Source organism: Pangasianodon hypophthalmus, chromosome 22 (genome assembly GCF_027358585.1).
Source record: "Pangasianodon hypophthalmus isolate fPanHyp1 chromosome 22, fPanHyp1.pri, whole genome shotgun sequence".
NCBI lineage: Eukaryota > Metazoa > Chordata > Actinopteri > Siluriformes > Pangasiidae > Pangasianodon > Pangasianodon hypophthalmus.
Window position 1 is genome coordinate 11,638,080 of NC_069731.1, and position 11,534 is coordinate 11,649,613.

General features: G+C 36.9%; 1 protein-coding gene across 1 annotated transcript; it reads left to right on the forward strand.

Annotated features, from left to right (window-relative positions):
* Positions 1–2,658: 2,658 nt before the first annotated feature.
* Positions 2,659–7,180, forward strand: LOC113541334 (GTPase IMAP family member 9). The gene is made up of 3 exons (XM_026938251.3): positions 2,659–2,811; positions 4,786–5,565; positions 6,127–7,180. Exons 1-2 carry the CDS (start codon positions 2,778–2,780, stop codon positions 5,562–5,564), a joined length of 813 nt encoding a protein of 270 aa, XP_026794052.1. The 5' UTR covers positions 2,659–2,777; the 3' UTR covers position 5,565; positions 6,127–7,180.
* Positions 7,181–11,534: the final 4,354 nt, after the last annotated feature.

The window sequence follows — 11,534 nt, forward strand, 5'->3', positions numbered from 1 at the left end:
GAGCTCTGCTGTTATGGCCCAGCTTTACAAATTTATTAATACGACATACTGTAGTACCGAATAACGAATACCATTATTGTCACTGTACACGAACAACCAGATTCAGTGTGCAGTTCCCCATATTTTACATATATTAAATATGAAGAACACAATTCTAAACTCATATTAATTAAAAATTAAAAAAGAGAAGAGTAGAATACAGCAAATAAACACAGTGATACAATGACAGTAGTGTGCAAAAATACTAGTGCAAATGTCCATTGTGCAATATGTGAGTGCATCAGGCTAAAGTAGCGCAAATGAAATATGAGCAGCATGGCATGATGCCATAGCCAAATCAGGGGATTGAGCAGCATCGTCATGGAGAAAGAAGTCAGAATACAGGGTCGGATAAAAAGTTTGGAATTATTTGATTTTCCTTTACTTTCTCTTATGCTTAAAATTTGTTTTATTCTTTGTTTTTATTAAGTTATTCTGGTGTAAAAGAAAACAAAAAGCCAATCAGAGGAGGGAAAGAATAAGAGCGTGAGAGAGTAAACAAATGGGAGTCAGAGAGTGAGAGTGAATACAATACAATAATAGGAAAATGGATTCAGGAGTGATAGCTTTTCTCACAATAGTCACTTGATTTATCTTCATTGTGGAGATTGTATCAGTACAGAGCTGAGTTTTTGAGCTATAGGGAACTAATGATATGCGGATAGTGACTAATGGGAGGTATGTGTGTGTCTTTCTCTGTATTTTTATATTTCAAACTTGGTTATATCGGGCATCTGCTCGCCTCAGTGTGTATTTATTTATTTATTTGTTTGTTTCTCTGTGCTTTTGTATAATAATTGTAGTAGTTACAGTTGGTGCCTGCAAGGGCTCCTGAAGATGAATGTCAATGACATTCATGTGATATGCAAGAACATTTGCAAAGCCCCTTCTAAAGCCCCTTCTAGCAAGCTGGAGAAAGGCTTCAACTATGTGCTGTGACAGCTGTGAGGTAAGATAATAGCTATTAACAGAAACAAAGACCCAGGCTAATGTTAGCCAACGCAGTTCACTGCAAAGTAGTTTGTGCTGTTGCTAACAGGCTTGGAGAGTAACAGAATACAGGTAATGGCGTTATGTAATCAGGATACAAAAACTGCTGACTGTTATCCATTACAGTTGCATCAAAAAACAAAGTAATCAGATTACAGGTACATTTTGTAAAAAAAAAAATAGGATTACTATCAGGGTTACAATTTTTTCATTTAAAATCAAAGAAATTCATCTTTTGACATAACGCAATATAGACAGCTGCTTGATTATAGTTCTGGTTCTCTCTTGCCAGTCGTGACACATGTGAGCCACCTCCTGGTGCATGCGCAAATAACATCTATCTCTAATCATTCTGCCCTAGAGGCATGTAGAAACGGCTGTTTATCATGATGATGCCCACTGAACATCACAGTACAGTACAGTACAAACTATGCAACAACAACACAACAGTTGTGAAGATGCTGTCTTTATCAAAGTTGTTCTCTGAAATGCTTTTATGATATTTCTGATGTTGGTCATATTGAATTCTCATGACTTTATTTACATATGTGACCTTGAAGTAATCCAAAAGAAATCAGACTACATTACTTTCATACTGTGATACTTGGATTACATTACTGATTACATTTTTTATGAAGTAATTTGTAACTGTAATGAAATGCATTTTTAAAGTAACCCTCCCAACCCTGGCTTCTAACAGGGTGTCTTCAGTTGAAACTGAATAACGCTTATGATATTAGTTTCTAGACACCTACGTTAAATTATTACGTGTTCTTTGACAATTCATCACGTCTGTCTGTCTTTTTTACCATGATAACCCATACGCTATAAAGTTATAAATAATGCTATATGCTATAATTATTAGCCATGTTATAAGCATGTAAAACTATGTTTAGTAATTTAACAACAACAATAATAATAATAATAATAATAATAATAATAATAATTCAGTACAATGTTTTCTGTTAGGTGTTTGTTAATATCCCATGCCTTCCTCTCCCACACACTGGGCCGTGGTGTTGGAATTCTGCAGCTGTTCCATTCACAGAGCAATTGCACTGCACTTTTTGTCAGTCTTCTCCAACTCTCTGTAGTTTTGGTTCAAATAACACATGTGAAATGTCTGCTACAGACCATCGTATGAGTAGAAATGGTGAAATGGTTGTGATGTAGGCTTGCATACCATCGTCTCCTGAGATCACTCTGAGCTGGGAAGCTGTGGAAGCATAAAGCTTTTAAATTCGGAAGATGCTGTGCAGAGAGGAACACAGCAGTGCTCTTTTTAGTACTTCATTTTTTCTTTGAAAATATTTGGTCATAGATACCGTATGTCAGACACTCTTTTTAATCGGGTTACAAAGGTCAAACAGTAGGCCTACTGATGAATGTAAACAGTGCTACCGGAAACAATTTCGTTATTTCTAATAAAGTTACTATACTTAAATGTCACAAAATACGCCGTAATGTCGTGAAAGGACGCATATGCGCGGTACAGATCTGGCAGCGCCATAAAGCGTAATAAAAATGTGCGCATGCACGGTGCAAATCGGTCGTAGGACGCGGAACACGTAGCAACAGGCGTTGACCGAGCTGCGCAGCCTGCGTGAAAACGAACACACCTAACGTTGTCTCGGCAGTATGTGGGTGTGTTAAAGGGATAAACCACACCTACACGCGTACACGCTTTGCCAACCAATCAACCAGGAAATCTCTCTATCCAGGATAAAGAAACAATAAACTTAAACAATATGATGGAGTCTAACAAATTAAAAGAATTATCTGGTAAGTGCGGAAGATACTTGCTTCATAATATTAGCTCATTTCGGTGTTAAATCTATAACTCTATACTTCTATGTGTGAGTTTGACACCGAAACTGACACATTTCACTTTCAGCTGACAGTTTTACACAGAACTTAGCCAAATGGCTAATAAACACAGGTTATAGTTTTATTATTATTTTTTATTTATTTAACAAAACAGCGAGAATAAGTTAGTTATCTGATATTTTCCTCTCTCGACATGGAGTTGGACTTGCGAGTAAACGTAACTGAAGCTAATTAAACATTTACCATCTACCAGATAACTAACACGGTTATACATAATATATTCCTGGCCCAGTAAGATAAACGGCATTAAATTTCACATCAAGTCTTTAGCATATGGTTTATTTATTCACAAATCGAGGCGTTAATTTAGGAATTTTTTTTTTTTTTTTTGTGCCGATGTCATAACAGCACAGCTTACTTCATTTCACTGTTTCCTCGTAGCTAATGGGAAATGACGCCAGTGAATGTAGTTTCCTAACCTTTCACCCGTCTGTTTGTAAATGATTATTCTCTCTCATGAATCTTTAATGTGCTTGGCTCAGTTTCACTCATGGTATTTTTGAATTCATATACAGTCAGGTCGATAAATATTTGGAAGTTGATATTTCTTGTTATTGTAGCAGTGTATTGGAGTTGAAATTAAATACTGAATAGGAGCTCAGTGTGCAGGCTTTAGTTTGAGGGTACTTTCATGTGGACCTGTGGACAGATGAGACAAAGATCAGCTTGTACCAGAATAATGGGAAGAGAAGAGTATGGAAAAGGGACGGAACTGCTCATGATCCGAAGTATACCTCTTCATCTTATAATGTGGGCATGTATGGCTACCAGTGGTACTGGTTCCCTTGTACTTATTGATGATATGACTGCTGACAAAAGCAGCAAGATGAGTTCTGAAGTGTAAAATTTACATTAGATAAAGTTTACATTAGATTACATCAGATTCAGCCAAATGCTTCACAACCCATTGGATGGCACTTCGAAGTGCAGATGGACTCGAAACATACTTTCGAAAGCAACTCAAGACTTTTTTAAGGCAAAGAAGTGGAATGTTTTGCAATGGCCAAGTCAGTCACCTGACCTGAATCCAACTGAGTATGCATTTCACTTGCTGAAGGCAAAACTGAAGGTAAAACGCCTTAATAAAATAATAAATTACCACAATAATGACAACTATAAAAAAAATCAGGTACACCTGCCATATCCTGGGGATGTAGTCTTAATCAACCATTTAAAAATATACAAGGTGGTGAAAATTAACAGAAAAAAAAATATTACAGATTCTTTGTCCAAAAGTTTCTTTGCATGTCCTTGTGTATGTGTAACAAAAGGAAACCAAAGGTCAAATTCCTAAACTGTTCTTAATTCTTAGAAAGATATTTTTTTAAGAACAATTTTTCCATAAGGCAGCACAGTGGCACAGCAGGTAGCATTGCCATACCTCCTGATTGGACACTCTTCTTTGTCTGATTGTTTTGACAAACTGCCAGAAGGACAAACTGACAAATTGTTTTTAAACCCAACCTAGCAATGACTCAACTGAAGTGTATAAACATCCCAGTAATGATGTTCAATCTGATAAACTCATTAGCATTTTAGTTTCTCTGCAGTTCTGAGAATGATCTACCACTAATATAACATCTAGTCAGTGGTGGTGCTACGGTGGTCCCTTTCTGCTGATGGATGGAAGAGAGGCAGCAGAAGATTTACAATTGAGTGTTTATGTTTTTGAGATTATGTTCATGTCATTTTGAGTTGCAGGCAACAAAGTAAAAAAAAAAAAGTGTTAATCATTACTTTTCTATGTAATTATGAAACAATCCCATCACTTCCACTTGCTACTATTAGATTTTCAAAAGGAACTGGATTAAAAACTGATTAAAAACCTTCATATTTGCACTCAGCATCACAAATGCAGTTTTCTTACAGGAAATGATAATTTTGACACCAAAGAGGAGAAAAAATTATCTGCTTCCAACCGTCTCTCTGAGCTGCGCCTTATCCTTTTGGGCTGGCGGTGGCCTGGGAAAAGCCTGACTGGAAACTCTATCCTGGGGCGTGAAGAGTTTCGGCTGGAACGAGCATCTGAATTCTCAGTGAAGCGCGATACAGAGCGCCACGGTCGCAAGCTGACTGTTGTGGACACACCAGGCTGGTTTTCAGCTCAGACCACTCCAACTGCTTATCAACAGGAGATGGCTCGTAGCCTGGGTATGTGCCCACCGGGGCCGCATGCTTTCCTGCTTGTCGTGCCTGTAGGCATGTTCACAGACACCGACCGGGCGAGAATCGAGGAGAACTTGGTGCTGTTTGGTGAGGCTGTGTGGAGGCACACTATGGTGGTGTTTACGTGGGCCGAGGTGCTGAAGAACATGCCAATTGAGAGATATATCCGGCGCCAAGGTAGTGCACTGCAGTGGGTGCTGGACAAGTGCAAGAAGAGATACCATGTTATCAACAACGATGCCTTCGGAGAGCACACGCAGGTTCCACAGCTGATTGAGAAGGTGGAGAAGATGGTAGCTGAGGAGGGAGGGCACTTCAGACCAATGACAGAGGAGGAGAAAGCTCAAAATCAGGTTACAGCTGAAGCTACTGATGAGAACTCAAACCCGAAAGAGGTGAAAGAGAAGCGTGAGCTTGGAGCTCGACCCAAACAGAACTGTTCCTTCAGCTCAGTGTGGACTGTCGATGTGGAGAGTCCATAAAGTAAGTTAATGCCTTTTACTGTTTGACGCTGTACTGTAAATACTGTTAATTAATATTATAGGAAAACTTTTGAGAAACTCTTTTTTTCTAAAAGTGTATATGTGGGGTTATTTTCTTTTACTGATCTATACAAATGAAAACTTAGATTATCTTACCAATAATATTACTCATTATATCAATTCATTAATGATCATGCAACCCCTTTATGACACAAATTCACCCTGATTGCACGGCTCGTGTCCCAGTGCGGTGAGCATTGCATGTGCATTTATTTTGGTGCTTTTTTGGTTTATGGGCCTGTCCCCCCCCAGAATCATCATTAGTCTGTTCCCTAATGTGTGCACCTGTTCTTAGTTCAGCCCTTAATTAGTCTTAAAAAATCTCATAGTGAAGTCACTGTAGTTACTGAATAATTCATAGTAGTTGCTGCAGTATATGCAGGAATTACTGAGTAAGTAGCTGGGACTTAAGTGGAATAAAAAGTTGCTTCTTGGACCTCTGGATTTTTCTCTCACCACAAAATCATTCCAAATCTTTTTCTTCTGTCTGATTTTTCTACAGATTTGATGGAAGGAGTGTCTGATTGAAGATTGAAGGACAGGGACCAGAGAGCGAATTTGTGCTGCTTCATTACATTCCTTTATCTGATATCATTTGGTGAATATCTGCAGCTACAGGATATGACTATTTATTTACCTAAAAACAGCAAAGTGATATATTTATTTTACATACTGCATGTGCTGTATATCTTTAAAAGAGGGAAAAATGAGACACCTGCTAATCAGTTGATCTGCACTACTGAAGTCATGACAGCTAGTTGTTACTCTGTTATAATAACTCATTTTTTTTACTGTTAGGAAGAGTAGTTACATTTTTCATTTTTGTGTATTACTAAATCAATGTCATATCAGAATCTACAATGAATATTGCCATTGGACATTTTATAACCTACATGCAAAGCCCAATATTTTATTGCTCATTTTCTTTTAAACACTTAAACCACCATACTTCTGCCTTGACTCATATATATACTCTCTATATATCACTATATATATATTTTTTAATATGAAGTCACTGAATAAATGTCTTTTTTATTATTGGATGTTAAAAGTGCTTTTGGGGAGCATTTTAAAAAGGAGTAGAAACATATTTTCACTGATTGCTATATTTAAGAAGACAAATTTAACTTTTAACTTTTATCTTAAGTGGATCTTTTAATTGCACCAAAATATAAATATTCAGCAGAATGTCAAACTGGACAGTGGAAAAGCTTGCACCAAGACACACAGTGAAACAAACTGCAAAGTTTGTTCTAACTAGAACACTATTTGTTCTCAAGGTAGCAATAATACTGTACCACAGTGTAATGGTGTCATGAAGAGTTATGATTGTATTTTATTGAACACAAAAAAGAAAATTGAGAATGTACATGGAATTAAACAATAAGTGAACTTCCATAAGAGTTGAAGAAAGTGGGTTCCATTTGGAGTTAAATATATCTGTTCATATATAAGTGAATTAAAAATTGTTAAAACAGGTTATGTAATTGCATATCTCTGTGTGCTGTAGTTTTGCAATAGAACATTTTATGATTAAAAGAAACTGTGATCCAGTGTGTCCTCTTGTTTCTTGTGCTCCTTTTTAACACATTTGAAAGCCACTCAGATATAATGAAGCCTTTTTTTCATCTTTCATTTTAATGTGTGAATGAGTGGATCCAAAATCCAGTTTAAAGGAAAGGGTCCAGTTAATTTAAGGTTAAATATACATTTATATTGAATAAACACAGAACTTAGTAAAACTGATCCCAGACATGGACAATAGCAAGTTTAACAAATGGAACTATTGTGTACATTTATTTTATATTTATTAATAGTTTATTTAACAGTGCTGCAGACAGGTGGAGACAAATACCCCATGAAGGTATTTGCAAGAAACTGGAAATAATTGTTTCTACTTTCTTGGATTTTACATACATTTCTTCTAAAATGCTGCTGTCTAGATCTCTCAGACTGGATTTCAAATTAAATAATTGAATTTAATAATTTAGCCTTTGCTTACAATATAAATCTGTATATAAACAGATTACACAGTAAAAACGATTATTTATGAGTGTTTCTGGAGAAATTACAAAAATGTGTTATGTCAAATATTTTTGACTGGATTGCTATTTATCTTGTGCCTGTTATTTATGAAGTATATTTAGTACCTTAGTATCTTTAGACGATGAGAATATACTGCCATTTTGTTTTAAAGTGTGGTCTGTATTACTAATTTACAGTCACACTGGTATACAATGAGATGACAGCAACAAATTTCCACTTGCTATGTTTCAGAAAATCAGAGAGGAACATTATATACTTATATGAAAGAGAGAAGCAGACTCCATATGCATCACACTGTACTGCAAGCACAGTCATGGATGTCACTTACTGCAGCACTCTAAATGAGACAGATGGAGAATCTAGGACATATGGCACATTCAGGGTGTGAACTCTACATTGTTAGAGAAATAATTCCTTATATCAAGTCCTTAAGTATTTAAAAATACTTAATACGCCATGCCCTGGGCCCTGCACACTACTTGAGAAGGCCTGATGTACAGATACTATTAAAACGGCATTTAGAGACCTTTTAAGTGAGAATTAAGGAAACAGTTTTGTACATATTTAATCTCAAGTTAGAGGTTTCACTATTAAAATACTGTACATTTGTAGAATGTTTTTCAATTTGAATTCCAACTGCCACTAGTGAGGTAACAGTGACTTTACAGCTCATTACACAGCGGGTGCACACTGTAGCCCCCTTCTTTCCCTCACTCGCTCCTTTTCAGTACTTTCTCCTCTTTATTTCTGTTTTTTCTTTCTTTCTTTTCCTCTTTTTCCTCATTTTCCTTTTATCTGTTTTTTTACTTCTTTCTTTTTTCTTTACTCCCCCCCATTTTCTCTCTATTTCTTTATTGTTTCTTGTGTTTTTTCTCTCATTTCCCATTTTCTCTCTTTCTATCCCCCCAATCTTTTTGAGCTCCTTGTACTGTGTATTTTCTTCATGAAATACAAATCTAGGATTATATATTTGTTCTATTTGATACAATACCCCCCTTATATATGTGTAAATGTATATGGGACAACAATAAAAATTTATTTGACTTGAAACCACCAAATCAACTGTTTCCTTTCTTCCTGTTAAAAACCAAAGCTAATTGGGGTGACTAGCTTTCATTCTTACCAACATTACTGTTGTGTAACTGAGCTGTGTGTTTCTGGGATTACCAGTAGCCCACTGCAGTGACTATAAGATTCAGCTGTGTCTGTTATACATAGTGCTCTGTTATTTATCACCACAGGTTATATATGTATAAAAATAGATGGAAATGTTTTTGTACTGACTTTCGTACTAAATATCTATTTTTTTTCATATTTTTGTATAAAAAAAATAGGGTGCCTAATGCTTTTGCACAATATTGCATGTATTATATATATATATATATATATATATATATATATATATATATATATATATATATATATATATATATATATATATATGTATGTGTGTGTGTGTGTATATATATATATATAGAGAGAGACATGTCTTGGCTAAAATCACTGTTTCCTTTTCAGCAGAAATTCCGCCCAGACAACCACAAGCCTGTGAAAAACAGGAAAATGACACATAATGAGGCGTTTGGGTGCTGAGGGATGGACAAAAGTCGTGCACAGAAAGCAAAGGCCAGGATTTATAGGAGCACAAAAATAAAACCAACCTTTAGTGTTCTGTGGAAGTGGAGAATCACAACAATGAAACAATCCTGCAATAGGATAAGGCATGTTTGAGGTTGTGTTGCAGGTGTTGTTGAGCAGAATACTCTTGCATTAACTTGAATGCTATGCATATTACATACAGGCAGGCCTGGGGTACACAATGCTTGATCCCAGGATACAACCTACATTTTTGACAAACACATTTTGATCACTCAGATCTATTCCACTTGTCAGTGGCTCCCCCTGGGCCCTTACTAAGCCTGGGCCTGGGATTAGTTTGCCAGTTGTCCCCCAACAGTGGGGCTAGGACACTTACCATAATTATAATATACTCTTACCTTTATATACTCTTTCCCTAATGTTACACTGTTAAAGCCTGATACATTACAAACCTGTTCAAAAATTCTCATTAAACACAAACACATATACAGTCAGGTCCACAAATATTTGGACACTGACAAAGTTTACCACACTATATTTGAGTTGAAATTAGATAATGAACATTACTCAGAGTGCAGACTTTCAGTTTTAATTTGAAAGTATTTACATCCAAATCATATGAACAGTGTAGGAAATACAGCATGTTTTATATGTTTGTCTACATCATGCCAAGTAGAAAGGACATCAGCCATGACCTCAGAGAAGACATTATGTGACCTATAGGCCTCTGTAAGCACACTGAATGTTTATGTTCATAACAGCACAATCAGAAAAAGACTGAACAATATGGCTTTCATGGAAGGGTGGTGAATTGGGCTTGTTTTGCCGCCATAGGACCTGGGAAACTTGCAGTCAACGATGCATTCCACTTTATACCAGAATACTCTTGAGACAAAAGTGAGGCCATCTGTCAAGCAGCTAAAGCTGGGCCAAAATTGGGTCATGCAACAGGACAATGATCCCAAGCACACCAGGAAATTGACATCTGAATGACTAAAGAAGAAAAAAATCAAGGTGTTGGAATGACCAAGTCAAAGTCCAGACCTCAACACCATTGAGATGGTGTGGCGGGATCTTAACATAGCTGTGTGTATAAACTAATGCCCTCAAACGTCAATGAACTGAAGCAATGTTGTAAAGAAGAGTGGGCCAAAAAGATGTGGGAGACTGATAAACTCCTACAGAAAACACTTACTTCAAGTTATTGCTGCTAATGGTGGTTCTACATGTTACTGAAATATAGGGTGTACTTATTTTTTCCCGCCTGGCTTCTGAATGTTGATTCACTTTTCAGAAAAAAATGACTACATAGTGAAATCTGTTGTGGTTTTTTTTTGTTGTCACCAGAGGTTATTTGTTTGTTTATAGATGTGAGGACCACACAATTAGTTATTTAGTTATTCTAATTATTTAGGCCCTTATAACTAAAAACATAGTATGGAAGGAGGGTGTACTTTCTTTTTCCCATGTACTTCTGATCGTGCTGGTCATGAGCTGTTCCTTTCCTTTTCCAAACTTTTCTCTTTGTCTCGTAGAATGTTGTTCCAGAACTGTACAGCCTTTTTTAAATATGTTTTTGGCAAACTGTATTATGGTCTTCCTGTTTCGAGGCTTAGGAATAGTTTACATCTTGTGTTAAACCCTCTGTATTTACTGCGGTGAAATCCTCTCTTGATTGTTGACTTTGACTTTGTTTGGCACGAAGTATTGTTCAGTGTTTGCCTACCTGACGCTACCAAGCCGTTTCTCTTCTGTGTTGCGATTCTCCCATTCTAGACCTTGTTCTGTTCCCTAGTTTGTGTATTTCGGATGATGCTTGCTATTGCTGTTTGTAGATCGCCTGACCTCTGCCTGCTTCCTGTTCCTGATTTTGCTTCACATTTTGGATTTGTCTGCCTGCCCTTTAAATAAAACGCATTTTTCTGCACTTGCATCTGTCTCAACTCTACATTCCGGACAGAATACTTCACCACTATCATGGATGCAGCAGGAAGGCAAGAGGGGCATTACGCCAGGATCACCATGCTGGCGTTTGACTCAGTTCATTTCCTTCAATGGACTCCTCTATATTGCCTGGAATCCTTCGACGGCATTGAGGTTTATCCAGAAAGTTACCTGCTGCAATGCCAAGTATATTTTGAGATCCTAGTGGACCCCAAGCCCGAAGAGAAGCAGTGGCTGAGGTACCGCCAGTGGATGGAGCTCCTGGTTGCCACAGGAACCATGGGACTAGGAAGTGTGGTCAAATTTGTATGCCTCCTAAGA

What these genes read in the sequence shown, in the direction of transcription:
- LOC113541334 (XM_026938251.3), top strand. Translation starts at nt 2,778, where the DNA reads ATGATGGAGTCTAACAAATTAAAAGAATTATCTG. An exon ending in CAAATTAAAAGAATTATCTG is followed by an intron (nt 2,812 to 4,785) that starts GTAAGTGCGGAA and finishes GTTTTCTTACAG; the next exon opens with GAAATGATAATTTTGACACC.